The 17,735-nt window shown below is 49.8% G+C and overlaps 1 protein-coding gene across 3 annotated transcripts in view; it reads right to left on the bottom strand.

The window, feature by feature from the left end:
* RFX4 (regulatory factor X4) overlaps nt 1-11,679 on the bottom strand; it is a 179,653-nt gene extending 167,974 nt beyond the window's left edge. For 2 of the 3 annotated variants that reach the window (XM_016924105.4, XM_009426155.5), the window contains exon 1: nt 11,320-11,460. In XM_016924105.4, coding sequence (XP_016779594.2) covers nt 11,320-11,362 — 43 coding nt within the window. In that variant the 5' untranslated portion in view covers nt 11,363-11,460. Of the gene's footprint in view, nt 1-11,319 lie in introns of all 3 variants that reach the window. The other variant, XM_001161826.7, reaches the window with a different exon arrangement.
* Nucleotides 11,680-17,735: the final 6,056 nt, after the last annotated feature.

The raw sequence follows: 17,735 nt of genomic DNA, 5'->3' as shown, positions 1-17,735 counted from the left end.
CTTTCCCAGCGGCGCTCAAGGCTCAGCCGGCCTCTGTGCGAGGCTGCCCAGTACATGCGGGGCGAGCTCTGGACTGACGGCGCTCCCACTCCCAGCGCCTCCTCAGCTGTGCCCTGTGAGGCAGCCGAGGCGAGAATGCCCCGCAGCCTGGGCACCCAGAGGAAACCTCAACGTAGCAGAGAAATAATTTATTCTTGTCATCACACCAAAGTTTTCAAACTTTAAAACGCAGCCTTGATTAGAAGAAAAGCTGTGTTTTTTCTAAAAGCCTGGCATTTCTGAAAAGGTCCCCTACCCAAACCACAGAAACCTCAAAAACTCTGCCCACTGAGTTGAAAATAAAAGTTCACGGAGACCAAAGGCTTTCTCACAACAACCGCTCGACGCTTTAGAAATCTTCTCTCCAAAGCTTAAAAGTTTTAATGTTTTAACTGAGGGCCTCAAGCCCTCTGGAATTTTTCTCCCTTGTAAACTCCCAGAGCTTTCTGAGCCAGACTTATTTATTTTCTGTGATGTCCAATAATGCTTGTTGGAGAAATTATTTTACTTTTGAAAAAGGATTCACTGAGTGAAAGAAATAAAAGTAAAAGAAATTTTAGCCCGGTTAGTAGCCATTTAAGGAGGAAGCAAACTGTGTTGATTTTCTTTTTGGGGAGGCAAATAACTTTACAAAGGCACCCTACTTCTTCCCTCACCCTAGACTTATTATCAGCAGTGGAAGTGAACACCATGAAGAAAACTTGGCAAAATGTTTAGAATAATCCATCAGTTCCACCATAAATAGGTTTGAGTTTATACCATGGACCCAATTCTGCCAATTCTGGAACTTTATAAAATCCTAATAACTTCAATAGAAACTTGACTTATTCATGAGCATTTAGATTCAGTACACAAATTATAAATATGTTCTATGTATGGACACCCCAAATTTGGACTAATCACGTTCAGAAAAAGATAACGTAGAACTCAAAAACTCTCTCATGCTCACTTTTAAAAATTATAAATCCTATAATCGCAACATTCCAAGAAACACTTCCTTCTTCAAAAGTGTAATGTAACTTGCGATGATTTGATGGCCAAGATTCAAAACAAAGGCACTGACATCATTTTATTCACAAAATGCATTTGTGTCTCAAAAATTAGATGCTGGCTTGGAGATGTAATTGTCAATCACTAATCACTCGTTAGATTATCCAAATGTCCATTCAAAATCTAGTTCAAAGACTAGTTTGCTTGCATTGACTGATACTGTATTTTCTCCAACATGATGGATTCAGGACATCAGTGCTTATGTAGTGGTAAATTTCCATTCTGATTAAATAAATATCTGCTACATTCAGCAGTCTCACTTAGGTTGTGTCTAAACACTGGTCTTTAGCACAACTACTGGGTAGCTGGAAAACACACAGGACACAAAGTGCTAACTAACCTTCACCGGGTTGCAGCCTTTTCAAAGGCTTTCTCATTGTTCTTTTAAATTAAAACAACTACAAAAATACAAATCCAACGTGTCCATTTTCACCTCTCTACTAATAATTATTGATTGCTCCGAGGCACAATGATGCTTTTATGTTTTATGGAAGAATAACCAACCAGAAAAGTGGAAACTGTACACATCTTTTGAAGTATTCCTGCCTTGAGGGTGGGATATGACACACATAAACTCCGTAATCTCCCGGCACAGGTCAATCCAGCCCTAGTTGCCTCAATTTGGACCCAATTCAACTGAAAGCAAAATGGCTGCATTTCATTCTTTTCTGCTTTTTATCATCTCTTTCCCTCTCATAAACATTTCAAGAACTCAAAAACTGCAGTGTTAGTAAACAACAAATTGTAAAGACAAAAACAGAACAAATGGACGTTTTATCCTCACATTAAAAATATATATATAAATGCAAGAAAGGCAAAAGAACCAAACTCTCTCTGCATCCTGCTAAAACGAGTTCCAGAGAACGGCTCACTTGAAACTGAGTTTTCTACTTCCTGAAAACCAAGTGTAAAAATGGCTCAATCCTTAAAACAGTGATGCCTAAAAACATAAGCGGGTTGGGTGGTTGAGGGGGCTGGGGTGGGGGGAAGGCAAGAGGAAGAGGCATGAAAAATGTGGGCCATCACATTCCAGAACTGGAAGGGCATCAGGAGTTGTGGAGGGGCCTCGATCAGGGTTGTGCAACATATGTCGTCTCTGAGTACACCATAGATCTCTCTTCCAGGATTTAAATTCAAGCCCACAGGTGTTGCCTCCACAAAGACACATTTTCCACTTCCTTTAACAGACTGGAAAACACAAGGATGAAATAATGGCAAACAGGGGCACATAAAATGCCTTCTTCATGGGAAAGGTGGAGAAATAAAAATAAAATTAGTCTTTTGGTTTAAACCCTTCAGAAAAAAAATGACTTATCTCAACATTAAAACTGGGGTTGTATCTACATAGTACAAGCACATCTAGGTATTCTAAAACAGTCTACATTTTTTTTCAGTATTCTTATCCCCTTTCCCAACTAGACACCTAGAATAAAGTATAGGAAGGCCAGATAATTATTGTTAATAATAATAATAATATCTGCCTTTTACCGAGCAACTTTTAGGAGTCAGGCATGAAATCAAATACTTAACACGTGCAATCTTACTGAATTTTCATAACCATCCTAGAAGGTAATGAGTAGACATTTTCACAAAGAAGGAAACTGAGGCTTAGAGAAGTAAGATAATTTGCTCTGGGTCACACAGCAAGAATGTAACTGATACAGGATTTGAACCTTGTCTGATGGCAAAGCTCATGTTCTTTTCACTAAGTCACACTACATACCCCTGAAGCCATATTTTAACACATATCTGTGAATGACTTCTAGATGCAATATATTGTTTAAGTTACCTAAAGGCTCCATATATTATCATATTACTTAGCTGCTTTTGCTTCATTCTATTATTCTTCCTGTTGCATGAATGAAGCCTTGACTTTCTCAGAGACAAAGCAAATATTAACCAAAGTTTGAGTGAATCCCAAAGAAGATGAAAGTACATTTCACATGTGTAGTAAAGGTATGAATGATTTACTTATGTCCCTATTTTTGTCAACAATTATACATTTTGCCTTTACAGTTTAAAAGATTATTTTAGCCGGACGCGATGGCTCACGCCTGTAATCCCAGCACTTTGGGAGGCCGAGGTGGGTGGATCACAAGGTCAGGAGTTTGAGACCAGCTTGGCCAACATAGTGAAACCCCATCTCTACTAAAAATACAAAAAATTAGCCAGCGTGGTGGCGGGCATCTGTAATCTCAGCTACTCAGGAGGCTGAGACAGGAGAATTGCTTGAACCTGGGAGGCAGAGGTTGCAGTGAGCCGAGATTGAGCCATTGCACTCCAGCCCGGGTGACAGTGCAAGACTCCGTCAAAAAAAAAAAAAAAAAAAAGACTATTTTAACACTTTCATATAGGGAGAAAACAGCACGTCATTTACTTTTGCTAAAATGCTACGTATGTTACTGAGCATTCCTCCCACTGCCACCCTCTCCCTAATGAAAAGAAAGAAAGAAAGAGGAAGAGATAGTCAATACAGCTTTGTGACTAAGAGTATGGATCTAAGAGCCAGCCAGCTGGGTTGTGGGCCCTCCGCTCAAATCCTGGTTCTGCCACTTACCCATCTCTTGGATAAGCTTTCTTTTTTTAATTTTTCTCTTTTTGTTGTTCTTTTCCTTCCTTCCTTTCTTTTTTATTTTTTTCTTTGAGACAGAGTCTCACTCTCACCCAGGCTGAAGTGCAGTGGTGTGATCAGAGCTCAGTACAGCCTTGAACTCCTGGGCTCAAGCGATCCTCCCATCTCAGCCTCCTGAGTAGGTGGGACTATAGGCATGCACCACCATGTCCGTCTAATTTTTTAAATTTCTTGTAGAGATAAGAGTGTCACTATGTTGCCCAGGCTGGTCTCCAACTCTTGCCCTCAAGTGATCCTCCTGCCTCACCTCCCAAAGTGCAGGGATGACAGGCATAAGCCACAGCGCCTGGCCATTATATCCTTTCTCTGTCACAGTGTTTTTAAAACATTTGCTTTTTAAAATACAAATGAAAAGCTAGGTCTCCTACTTGCATTCTGCCTCAGGAAAGTTAGGAACACAGAATAAGGGTGATCTTGCTTCCCAAGCAATCGAGGTACAGCTTGCCAGCCCAGCTTCCTAGGGCTCAGAAACTTATTGAACATGTCAGCTTCTAGTTTCAATTTTTCCTTTAACTTGTTGGTTTCTCTATTTAAACTGTAAATAATAACAGTTTCTTCTTAATAATTACAGTTTCTTCTTAATAGGATTGTTGTGAGCATTACACAGATAATGTACTTAAAATCTTAGCAAAGTGAAGACACAGTAAGTATGGAACGTATGTTAACTATTACCACTTTCATATTTCATATTCACTACAGCTGTATCAGCTGGTTGTATCAATCCCGTAAGAAAATTGAGGCTCAGCAACATTAAGCTTCCAGACCAAATGCTCACAGCTTTATGTGGCACAGCCACCCTATGAAGGCAACAACCCCATCACCATGCTCTGTCTTTATTACTCCAGATAGGTTTTTTTCCTTCATATTGCTAATCACTTACTGAAATTATCTATTTTTGTGTTTACTTATTTGTGGGTCTAGAACTTATGCTCTAGGGAAGCAAAGATGACATTTTTGTTAAGCCCAGTATGTAGCAGAATGCTGGGCACATAGGAGACACATAGTCTTCTTGGATGAATGAATGAACACCTGAATGAAGAAAGCCAAGATTTGTCTGTGCCCCAAATCTCTACTCAACCGCTGTGATACACTGCCTCCCATTGCTGCCACCTTTAAAATCCTCCTTAAAGGTGGAGTCACAGGATTCCTTCAGAGGGGTTTTCTCTGGAGCCCAGGGAAGACAACATTCTGTGATTCTCCACTCTCATCCACCTGTTTCCCTTCTCACCAAGTGGGATTCAAATCCACCTAAAGCCAGTGTCATAACTAAACCCTGACCTATCATGACAGCAGAATCTAGGTGATGTGGCCTCGGTGGGGAGAGGGCATGAGTGTTCCCTAGTCTGCTCTCCAATCTAGCTCTGCCATGTACCAGTTATGACCTCAGGCAGGTTCCAGACCCTCTTTCATCCTAAAAAGAGACTATGCAGAGTTGTGATAAGGCTTCAGTGGCTAATGTGTGAAAAAGTGCCTGTTACAGAGCTGATACATGGTAGGTACTCAGCAAGAGAGAGCATCCTTTCCTCTAAGCTCCAAAATGACTCAATTTTTATGTTCCTTGTAGTGCTCACCACTCTCAGTGTGTCCATACCTTCTCTTATTAAATGCATTCTGAAGTCCTTGACAGTAGGGACTGTGACCTTGTTCATCTTCAGGGTCTGCCACCCAGCAGGTAGTCAGGAAGTGAGATTGAATAAAACCCGAAGTAGTCTATTTTCTTCTTTTTTTAAACTTCACTTTTACCTGATACCTCCAAATAAACTCTTCAAGTTCATTCTCTCTCTCCCCTAAACCTTAATAAAATTGCAAATATCTAAAATAGAGTGGAAGAGGTAAAAACAACATTGGGGGTTTCTCCCACCGTCTCCATCCTGCAGAGCCTTATGGCCATCAGAGGGGCAGCTGAAGAGTTTCCCAAGTGACCTGCAGAACACATAGGATGGGCTCTCAGGAACCTGTGGAGTAGAGACCTGAGTGCCCGGCATCCCAACTTGTGATGTCACCACTTTATATCTTCTCAGCCTTTTTGGAAAAGACACTGAGGCAAACAGACCAACTTGGCTTAGAAACCAGTCTTAAAATGTTGGAAATGAAAGAAAAACCCTATGTTTCAGAATAATGCCACGCTCATGGAGTGCCTGGGAGGCTCAATGTCAGTAAAACTACTTTATAAACAAAGTACCCAGAAGATTTGACATAGATGTCAGAACACAAACACGGACACAGGCATATAATTGAGAGGTAGAATTTTATTGGGTTGATGCAAAAGTAATTGCGGGTTGTGCAAACCCGCAATTACTTTTGCACCAACTCAATAGAGCATATCAATTTTTACATCCAATCCATTCTTTTGCAAATGAGGCAATGGAATCTCAGGGAAAGGAGAAGGGCTCCTTTGCCCAGATTGTCATCAGGAGGGGTGCCTAGGCGTGAGAAGAGACTTCTTCCCAAAAGCTTGAGCAGTGGAGGGTGGAGTGATTTTCCTTTGATGGCCGCATTTTAGTACATTGGCCAATGTGTATTCCTCTCTCACATATGTGAGGGTCTGTGATGCCAGCTTCATCATCTAGAAGCATTTCAGTGTTCCCTAAATTGGCACTGGATACAGCCCCATAAAGTCTAGTGTCTTTTAGTAAATCCTTTGGGGATGGAGGGAGGGAGTTGGCCAAACAATTAAGGAATGCACTGCAGGTGGCAATGAGAAAGGACATTCTGGGCCTTTAAAAAGAGTTGTTCATGGTTATTGACTCTTAAAATCCCAAATGACTTGCAAAAAATAATATATTATTAGTTCGAGGAGAAATTACCTAATTGTGCAGTGGGTCATATTTCAGATAGTGGTAACCAGCTCATATATTGCTTCCTGGATTCTACAGTAAAGCCAAAGGAATAGAGGGAAATGTCTACCTTGTCAGAGATCCCAGCCTGTGAGCTGTCTAACCCTTCATTTTACAGGCAATTAAAAATAATCTTGGAAAGCCTAGAAGATTAACCTAAAGTCATATTACAAGTGGCTGAGTTGAATCACGACTCAGCGCCTTTCTCACTGTAAAAAGGGGGGAAAAATCAGAATCTCCTCTTTACCCATCCCCACTCGCAAGATTTCTGGCCAGACACTCCTTCTCTTCTCGTTCCGTTCCCACCTTATTCTAACCCATCACCCTTTCAGATCGGGTTTGAGATAGGGGGTGAGAAACTCACCCTGGGCGACCCACGGGTCGTGGGGAAGAAAAGCCAGAACCTTTCACGTTGGTGAGCCTGTGGCTCTTGGGGAGGTGGGCGCACTGCCCAGCTGGCGCCTAACCTCCGGACGGGTGAGGGGGGAGGCTGGAAGAGAAACCGGAGAGGAGGGAGGGAGCAAGGGCTCCAAGGCGGGCTGAGAAAAGGTATAGCTGCTGGAGAGAAATTAGAGACCTCGGCGCCTCTGGGAAGCAGGATGGTCCAGCACTCACACAGCGGCGGGGAGGCCCCGTGCAAACTCCTCTCTCTTCCTCGCACTGGGCCCTTTGTTGTCGGCCTCTGCCTCTGGCTCCCGCTCCTGCCCTCCGGTCCCCCCGCCCCCCTGAAGTCACCCCAACTGCACTCATAATATTTTGCTTTGCGCCAGGTCTGTTTTCCACCACCAACTTCCAGCAGTCTCCATGGTGACGCGCTGGGGAGGGGGGCGGGAGCGGCTTTGGAAATCCCAGGCCCGAGGCGCCGGGCGGCCCCTGCAAACTTTTCCGAGTCTCTGGGACCTGCAGGCCGGGTAGGAAAGCGCGCTGTCCCAGGCTGCCGCACAGAGTCGCGTGCTGAATCCGGGACTCCGAGGACCCAGCCTGCGTGCAGCCTCCGCGCCATCAAGGGCTGCAGCCTCGGGGACCCAGAACCCTGGTACCATGCGGCTCTCACTTGACCCCGCTGCCAAATCCAGACGCCGGCGCTTAGCAGATGGCAGAGATGGGGGCGCACATGCCCCGTTCGCCCGCGCGCGCGCACACACACACGCCCGGGGAGGGCGAGACTGTCTGGTTTGGGCGCTGGAGCAAGGCTCGGACCTCCGGCTCCTTGCTCTCCCAAGCCCGCAGACAGTGGCTCCTTCCCCAGGGCTGTGCCTGGGCAAGAATGGAGGAGGCTCGGGCCCTGTTCCCTCCAGGACCCACTTTGCCTTGTGGGCACGGCGCCAAGGCCACTGGACATCCCTACCCCGGGCCCACAAAGGCATATAATTAATTTGGTGGTAGAATTTTAGACAGAATTTGTGCTGAGCTGGGGGCCTGTAAACTAGCGTGCCCTCCTACCGATGCGGCCCGGGGAACTCAAATCCGGCTCCAGGAAGTACTTTGGCCGCCTCAGCTCTGGGTTCTGGAGATGGGAGCGGAAAGTGGATGGAGGCAGAAGTTTCCAGCTCCAGCTTGGCAGTGGCCCTCTCTAACGCGCCATCCCGTTTTAAAAGAAATGATCCTTCTGTTGCGTAGGCGACCGACCCGGCCCGGCCCACTTTGCACAAGTTCTCGGTGGCCTAAAATTCTACCCACTTTCCCCCATCGTTCTCGAATTTCCGGATAACTTGAGTAACTGAGCAACGATCACCCGGGCAGAGCAGCCCTGATTGGACCCGGCGGACACAAACACGCAGCTGCCGGTGGCCCGCGTGGGGAGGGCAGGCCACGCGGGGCTCAGCACCCACTCTTGCGCGGCGTGGGGCTGTAGCGCGGGCCGAGCGGGACGCGCGCCTGCGCTTACTGCAAACCGCGCACCAGCCAGAAGGTGCGTCGACTGCCCCTACGCGCGCCTGTCGCCTTTGCCTCCTGCCGGAGCACCGCGGCGCGCGGCAAGCTGGGGCTTTGCCTCCGAGAGGGGCTTTGCTTTGTCGGGCTCGGCAGCGAGAGCGCCTAGGGCCCAGGAGGCGCGCGCCGGCTGCCCAGCTTCCCCCGATCGGGCCATTGTCTTAGCTCCACACTTGTTGAGTATTTTGGGGAAACCCGAGGAATATATTACTGGCTCGGTGTGCGGAACAAAGGGGCGCGTTTCCGCAGGTCACGCTGAAGTGGCCCCAAAGCAGGCCACTAGAGCCCTGGCCCCTGCAAAACTGTTCTCCCGGGCCCGAGGCACTTCGCGGGGATTTTCCTTTTAAGAGTAAGGGACGGCGGCCCCGCTCGCCGGCCTCTCTTATCCTGGACGTTTCCTACTTCGCCCCAGCACTTGCTGTGAGTCGGTTGTTCCAGTCCCTTCGGAATGAAATAATAACAGCAATATTCCTGGTTCTGATCGCGCGCGATCTTATACAAAAGGAGCAGAATCGAACTGCTCCGTGGAGCGCGCGTCTCTGCAAGCCGAGGAGAAAAGACCTTTACATAACAAGGGAAACTCAGAAGAAAGGCTAATTGGATTAAATTCTCTGGAAGGGAGGTGAGGGAAGGCTTCTGGACTGGACCACGCCGAGCCGCACTTCCCTTGTCGTCGGTTTTGCAAGTCCGAGTGAAATGTCACCTGGTGCGTCTCGTGTCATTTCTTCACACTGTCGTGTACCAAAACTTTTGATTTTGCGTTCAGGGTGGTGACCTAGGGATGTCTCGGATATACAAAAGGGGGAGAAGTGGATGGGGAAAGGATTTCTATTTCAGAACCTCTCTGGAGTGTTTGCAGTTGAGGTGAAGAGGACCCGGCGCCCCCACGACCACCAGTTGCATCGAGAACAGAAAACACCACGAATCCACAGCCCCACAGTCCTCCCCAGAAGTACCGAGGGGCCTGGCCCTGTGGAGGAGGCAGCTAAAAGCCCCCCAGCAGGGCCACTGCAGGTTTGGGATATAGGGAGACCCTATGTCCCTGCGTGGGCCGCTCGAAAATACTTGGCCACAAACTCTGCAGACATGCGTTTAATTTTGTTAAGGATATTCATTTTTAATGTTAGGGTTCTCAGGAGGTGGTGAGGGCGCAGCGCTTGAGATGAAAAAATGGTGGAAAAGGCGCTTTTCTCTCTCTGGGCTCCCGCTTTACCGCCAGCAGAGACCTCAGCGGGGCCTGCCGTGTCCGGAGAGGCACGCAGGGCAGGCGACGCTTCTCCTCGCCTTCGTTTGTCATCGAGTATAGGAAGGAGAACTTCGGGGCTTAGCCTTTCCCCACTCCCTGGGGGCTCACACCCACTCAGGGGAGTGCAATCAGGCAGGGCCTTGACTCTAGGAATCAGAGATCGACAACTACCCTAAAACACCGAATATCCCCCCTGGCAAGAGCATCCCGGTGTCCGGGCCACCAGGGCTGCAGCGGAAACCTGGAGAGGCCTTAAATATTTCTGCAGGGACCGAGGAAAGACCTTCTGGGGCAATGCCCCGATGACCCCAGCCCCCACCCCGCTTCCATATCCAGCCTGCCTAGGGGTGGAGTTGGGGAGACATTCGTGCGGCATTTGTTTATTTGCTCAAGGAAAGGACGTGGAGGCTTAGGGGACGGCCGGGGCTGGAAGGCACTTGTTGCTCCGCGCTGCAATGCCCAGCAGCGTATGCTTGCAGGCATTCTCTCAAACCTCGCCACGGCCCAGGCTGAGTCCACTGCCCTATTTCTGCCTCTCCCCGAACTCATCACCCTAAGAAATCCTGAGGCTGCAGCGGGGCCAAAATGAAAATAGCCGGGTTGCAAGAATGAGCCTAGGGGAGGGGGTGAACTGTAAGAGAACTTCCACCTGCAAGGGACTTAGGGAGCGTTAACAGATCTAGAAGTGTGACGGCTCTTCAAAGGTGCTAGGAGTGGGAGGTGGCGAAAACTACTGGAGGAAGAACCGAGATACCAGGCGTTTTCGTTGTGAAAGATTCCTTGGCCTCCTTTTTTCGTTGTTAAGGACCGCCGCGCCCCCAAAACCTGACGCCCAGCAGCTCTTGAACTGCAGAGCAGTTTGCAGACCCCAACGCCGAGTTTAGCGGGCCACTCTGCGTCCTGCCCTCCCTCCAGCAAGGTCACAGCTCCCTAGTGGAGCCCGGCGTTGGGTGCCCCTTCCTGGCAGAAAAGCTAAAAGCCCGCCCCCACAGCCCAGGACTCCCACCTCCCGTTTCTGCGGATTCCCCCGGACCACCGGGTTCGCCGCCGCCACTCCCTCCAGCTGCGCGTCTCTACCAGCCGGAGCCTCGGTCCCCACCTCCCAGGCGCAGTGCGAAGCCGTCACCCTCCCCCGCCTCGGGGCGTTCCGCTCGGCTTCCCGGCCCTGGCCGCCAGACCCCGAGCGCACCGCTATTCCGAGGCTCCCATACCCTAGGAGGACCTGGGTCCGGGAGGGGGCGGTCGGCTGGCAAAGTTTCTGCAAGTGGCACCTCGAGCTCGCCGCGAGCCAGCGCATCTTTACGGAACTTTGTGTCCAGGGCAAGCGAAAGCGCGCTCCTTCGCGCGCGAGCACGCACACACACTCACACACGTACACAATCACACGCTTATACACAGACTTCCACGCATCCAGTTACACACATCGCCTCGAATTGAAAACTTCTGCAAGCTCTGCGTTATTCTTTGGGGTTCCACTGTCAAGTTGACCCGTCTGAACTTTCCCCAACTTCTTTCTAAAGTTCCCCCTCTCCCTTCTCCTTCCCTCCCAATGTATCCCCCCACCCCCCGCCAGTAGGACTAACCTGTGGAATCCATGTCGGGTTCCTCCAGTAACCCACAATGCATGCTCTTCCCATGGACAGCACAGGCGCCCCCCAAAAGTCCTGATGTTTGGGGATCCCCTGTGCTAGAGATGCCCAGGGAGGAAGGGAGGGAGGGAGGGAGAAGGGGAGAGAGAGAGACGCAGAAAGTGAGGGGGCACAAGGATAAAGGAGGAAAGGAAAAGAAAAGAAAAAGAAGAGGAAAGAAAAGAGAAAGAAGAAAAGAGGAGAGAGAGGGAGAGACGGGAGCGAGCTCGGAGAAGGGGGAGAGAGAAAAAGCGAGCGAGCGAGGGGACACTCAGTAATCCAGCCGGGCAAAGCCAAACCCGTCAAAATGTTTGCGGATGTTTCATGGGAAAAAGCATCATTTTATAGGAGCCCCGATGGGAGCAATGTCATTGATAGGCCAGCCGGCCTGATGAATGGCCGTTCGTCAGATGGGGCCGTGGCGAGGCGCACTGTGAAGCCCATTGTGGGCCTGTTTTGAATAAGAAAAGCCGCCTCCGAAAAGGGGGGCTCAGAGCGACGCAATCCCAGCCCTCCGACTTCCCCCTTCTATTATAGCATTAGCAACGTTTTTCTTATTTAAAGTTCCAGAGGCCTTCTCCAGCCTTCGCCCGGCACTCATTATAGGCGAAATCAAAATTGGCTTAGATGTGGCCCCCTCCCCCTCCCGGCCCTTCCCCGCCATCGGGCCCCGCGCCGCGCTGGCAGGCCGGGAGGGGGGTGCGGGGCGCGGGGGAGCCGCGGGGAACTCCTGGAGCCTGGGGAGTCGCCTGCGCTACCACGAGTGGGGCCCCACTCCCTTCCTTCTCTTGCGCCCCCACCCACCCCCCATTTTGGTCCTGGGTTAGATTTCGGGTGGTGGCCCTGGGAATGCGGGAGGGGGTATGTCTTGACCCCTTACACGCGGATCCGCAGACACGCGTGGGGGAGTGAAGCGAGCTTGAAGGGGAAAGGGTGGGGAAGGGGAACTGAATCCCTAAGACCCCATGCCCCAATCTGAGCGCAACAAGGCCGCTAGGCGGGGAGGAGGTGAGTGGCTGGTTCGCCTCCTCCAGAACTTTCTGTCTTCCTCTGGGCCTGGGTCCTTCATCCTGTTTCTCTCCTTCCATCTCGCTGTCTCTCTCCGCCTGTCTCCCGGTGTCTGTTTCTAGCTCTCTGTCCCTCTCGTCCTCTGTGTCTCTGTCTCTGTCCCTCTATTTCTCCTTCCTTGGCTGCTAGTGTCTCTGTCCAGACCCTGCCTCCACTTCTCTTTGTCTCCCCCTAGGACTCTGCCCCTCTCTGTCTCTATCCCCCTCGGTCTCTCTGTACTGTCCCCCCTCCCCCGCCTCTTCCCGTAACTCTGTCAGTCTGTCTGTCTCTGTTCCTCCGCCCTCCCCCTGCCCTCCCCACCCCACCGCCGTCCCCCAGTCGGCCTCGAAGTTTGTGAGAAGCCCTGGCATCCAAGTGGGGACGCGGTTTTCCCAGGGACCCCCTCCTCGGCGGAGTTGAAAGTGCAGAAAGAGGGGGGCGAGGGCCGGGGGGTGCTGGAAGTGGAAGTGAGGGGGAGCAAGCTGCGTCTCCTGCGGGCCCCGATAAAGTGGCCGTTCGCGGGTCGGCCGCGCTGTGATTAGAATATGAATGGGGCCCGGCGGGCGGAAGAGAAAGGCGGATTACCCCGGGTGCTTTGACCATGGACAGAGGCAGAGCCGGCCGGCCGCGGCGGGGGCGGGGAAGCGCGGAGTCCCTAACGCCGTGCGGGAGTGGGGGTCTCTAACCCCGGGCCCCTGGCTGCGCGCGGCTTTCCGCGATCCTTCGGAAAGACGCCCCCCGCCCCTCGGTCCGCCCCCTCCCCACAATCAGAGCTGAGTGGGACAATGTACGGAGGCTGGGGAGCCCGAGGGGCCAGCACGTGCCGAGTTAAGGTCACGGGGCGGGAGGAAGGGGGCGGCGCGCGGTACCGGCTGGACAGAGCCCGGGATGGACTGACGGTAGCGCGGGGTTCGAATCCCAGCTCTGTAAATTCCTTCATCGTTCTGGGCCTCAGCTTCCTCGTCTGTGAAATGTAGCAAAGTTGCCCCCTCTCAAGCTTTGGGGGAAGATAACTGAGGCAGTGGTTATAAAAGGAGCCGGGCATTTGCTGTTCCCTCTACTTGGCACTCTGCCGGCTCCTCCTTCCTCACAGGTGCCTAACCGGCCGACACCTTTGCGTCACCCTGGTCTCACCTGAGCGTCGCCTCCTCGGGGGTGCTGTGCCTGACCACTCTCTGCGAAGGTCCCTTCCTGCCCCGGCCGCTGCCGGGCTCATTACCCGGTTTATTTCTGGAGGACTTTGTTCACCACCCCATGCCCAGTGCCTAGAAGGGCGCCAGGCACATTCTTTCCCGCTGCGATGCTGGTGATGGGAAAGAGGTCGATGGAAACCTTTGGCAGCCGAATGCCATGGTGGCGGTCACCGCGCGTCCTCGTGGTGCGCCTGGCAGCAATGACAGCGGAATTCGAAGTCAGATCTGACTGTTCGCGTTCGCCTTTGTAGCCTTAGCTTCTCTGCCACTGGAATAGGCTGAAGAGTAAAAGCCTTCTTCAGACGGCGGGAGGGTCTGACAGCGCGTAGATGGAGCCTGGCCAGAGGCGTTCCGGTGGCAGCAAGGAGCGCGTCCCCAGGGTGGGCGGCTGCCACCGCCCGGAGAGTCCTTGAGGGATGCCACGGGGGCACGGGTGGTCTCCAGGGCGTTTGAGACTATTATTGTTGCTATTATTATTATAATTTTTGCACGCAGAGTGGAGGTGGGTAGGGTGAGGTGAGCCGGGCTCACAGGCCAGGAGTGAGGCGGAAGAACCCGGAGCCAACCCAGCACAGCTCAGAGCCGGGCCAGGTGCGGCTGGTCCCGGCCCAGCGCTGCTTCACCTGGGATGGCACGAGTTCTCGGGCATGACCATGCTGCAGCGCCTGGGAGCTTAAAGAAATGAAAATAATAATCGCTCATTTGTTCCTTGGCAAATTTTTACTGTGCATCTACTATGTGTCCAGAACTATTCTAGGAAGCGGAGGCTACATCAGTGAACAAAATAGACCAAAAAAAAAAAAAAAAAAAAACTTGCTCTCCTGAAGCTTACATGGGAGTGAGGGGAAACAGATAATATATACAACATAGAATTAAGAGGTGGAGACGAAGTCAAGGGAGGGCCTCTCTGAGAAGCTGACATTTGAGCTTAAAAGTAATGGTATCCAGGGGCTAGTCACAAGGGTGTCATTTGTGACAATTCACTGACTGTGACACTTGTGATTTTGCGCATTTTTTGGAATGTATTTCATACTTCAATAAAATGTTTGCTTAGATTTAATGCTGTCAACATCATAAATAGTAATAGCTACCATTTACTATTAATGTATTCATTATGTGTTTCCACGGGTTCAGGCGTCTTCCACGCATTAGTTCATTTCATCCTCACAACACAACTAATACATATTATTGTCGTCTCCACTTTTAGGAGAACTACTGGGGTTCTGTGTGGCTCTCTTGCCCTTGACAGACACTGTGGACACAGTAATGAATTATCCAATTCCTATCCTGCAGAGGCTTGAAATCTCAATAGAACATAGCACAGGGGCAGGGAGGGGGTGATGGGGAAATTGTGGGTGCTATGAGAGCAAAGAGAGGGCAATGTGACTGATCCTCGGAGGCTGGTGTCAAGGCAGGCCTCCTGGAGGAAGTGGTGACCCAGGAGCTGAATTAGCCAGACAAGGGGGTTGAGGGTGTTACAAACAGAGGCACAGGCGAAGAGGAGAACCTGTGGAGTGTGTTTGGGACTGGAGCCTGGCCTGGCTGCACATGGAACCCAAGAGAGGAAGAGAGGATTAACAGGCCATTTCATGGGGAGGTAAGCTAGGGCCATGCCAAGAAATGTACCCTAGAAGGGTTTGGTGCATATAGGACTAAATCTACATTTTGAAGAGATCACAAAATGTGAAGAGATCTCAAGCTGTGTGGTGGCCAGATGGGGGTTGGTTGCAGGAGGGGGTGGGAGGGAGGGATCAGGATGACCTGACACAGGTACATGGCAGTAGGGGCAGGGTTCAGGAGATACCAAGGAAGCTGTATTTCCAGGCTTGATGTTGATTAGTTGTGGCCAGGGATGGGGAGGGAGAAGGGATTCCCAGGTTTCTGACTTGAGCAATGAGTAGCTATTGGTACGAGGATGTGACATGAGGAGGGAAGACTTGGCAGCAAGACAGAAGGGTTTGAAGGGCCCTTAAAACTTCCCAGTAGCCCAGTGGCAATGACAGCCAGGCAGACCCACAAAGGTGTGGAGTTGGCACTGCTTGTGCAGACCTGGGTGGCTGCTGAATCCCCTGGAATGGATGAACGAGCAGCATGAAAGAGGAAGGTGCAGGGCGGATCCCTTTTAGATCACGGGGTGTGCTCTGCCTCCACTGCTGTAATCTCAACAGTCCCTGTACTTTCCAAACCCAGCACTCACTTCATTGTAATTATTTATTTGTCTGATGTGGTAGATGGTATTACTTATTCATAATTCTCTCTTCCCTCTCTGGCCCACTCTGGCTTTCCTTCCCGCTGATTTGGGGTTTGGCTATTGGCTTGCTTTTGCCAACAGAATGTGAGCGGACAGCATATGTTAAATGAAACCAGAGGCCTTACATGTCCTGGGGGTAGTTTGGCTAGTACTCTTGGACTCCTGACTTGCCTTGAGCGAACCCCAAGTAGTCACTGGTCCTAGAACGAGAGACACATGGAGCCAACCAGGACCTGCCAGGCAGTTTGAAGAGCTCCCCTTTTCCCCAGGGACCCACAGAACTGTGAGCAAGAAATAAATGTTCGTTGTTATAAGCCACTGAAAGTTGTTGGTAATAGTCTTACCATCTTAAAGGGGAAAGACAAGTCTATAAGTAGGGTTTTGATATATTAATGTCTTCTCCTTTAAAATGGTAAGACTATTACTAATAATAGCTAATGCTTATTAAGCATTTACTAAGAATCAGGCACAGTTCTAAGGCTTAATTGTCACAAAAATCCTGTGAGGTACTTTTATTATACCCACTTACATGAGGCACAAAGAGGTTAGGTAACTTACTTAAGGTCACACAAGTAACAACAGGGTCAAGATTTGAACCTAGGCAATCTGCAGACATAAGGGGAGCTATAGAGGTGCTAGTGAGGAACATCTCTCTGGAGATGGCTTCACCACTGTGAATCGCCTTAAAGAGTAAGCCCATGGAAGAACCCTAGCTGGCTTCTCTCAGCATCCATGTCAGCTTAAGCCAGCCTTTCTGGAAGAAACCCTTGGAACTATAGCATGTGCTTCAGATCTGAGCTCATCCCCAGAGCCACTGGAAGCCAGGCCTCCAGGTTGCCCAACCTACATGAACCTTTATTTCCACAATGCACTGTGACTGCAGCCTGAGGCAGGACTGCCTAGCCAACCAGCAGACCTGTGATATACGCTTGTTATTGTAAGCCACTCTAAGCCACTCTGTCCTTGGGTGGTTTGTGATGCAGCCTTGTTGCAGTAGTAACAGGGTTAGGGTAAGAGTTAGGGATAGGAGTAGGGGTTAGGGTTGGGGCTGGGGTCCAGGCAAATTGTATGGTGACCTTTAAAAAGAGGGTAGATATGAAGATAGGAGAAACGGACAGATTTGGGGTATATGTTGGAAGTAAAACAAGACTTGCTGATGGATAGAGGTAGGGAATGAGAATAAGAATGAAGAAACCCTTGTGTTTTTAACTCTAACAACAGGGTAAATTGTGGTCCTATTTACTAAGACGGAGAAGTCTGAGGTCAAACAGGTTTGGGGCAAAACCAATACCTCTTCTCAGCCATGTATGGTTTGAGATGCCTCTTGGGCATCCACTGCAGATGTCAAATCGGCATTTTGATATATAAATTTAGGGTTCAGTGGAAAGGTTAGAACTAGAGATATAAATGGCTGGGGATTGTTATCCACAGAACACCGTTCCTTAAACTTAGTGTGTTGCAGAATCAGCTGGAGGACTTTATATTGAAATACACTAGTGAGTCTTGTCCCCCGAGATTCTGATTAAGAAGGTCTGCAGTGGGCCCAGCAATATGTACTTCAAGAAAGTTTTATTATAAAACAATTCAAATAAATATAAAATAAGAGGCAGTAATACAGAGAACCCCCATAAGAAAGTAACCATAAGGCAATTATTATCAACATGGGATCAATGCCGATTCATCTGTAAATCTACCCTATTACCCTCCCCGGCCCTTCACCTCTGACAGGTTTATTTCAACACAAATACTTTATCCATAAACACTCTCAGCATGTATCTATACTGACATCATATACTTCATCCATAAACACTCTCAGCACGTATCTATACTGATATCATATACTTCATCCATAAACACTCTCAGCATGTATCTATAAAATA

The sequence above is a fragment of the Pan troglodytes genome, chromosome 10 (genome assembly GCF_028858775.2).
Source record: "Pan troglodytes isolate AG18354 chromosome 10, NHGRI_mPanTro3-v2.0_pri, whole genome shotgun sequence".
NCBI lineage: Eukaryota > Metazoa > Chordata > Mammalia > Primates > Hominidae > Pan > Pan troglodytes.
Note: the sequence above shows the minus strand (reverse complement) of the source record. Positions and strands in the feature narration are given on the sequence as shown.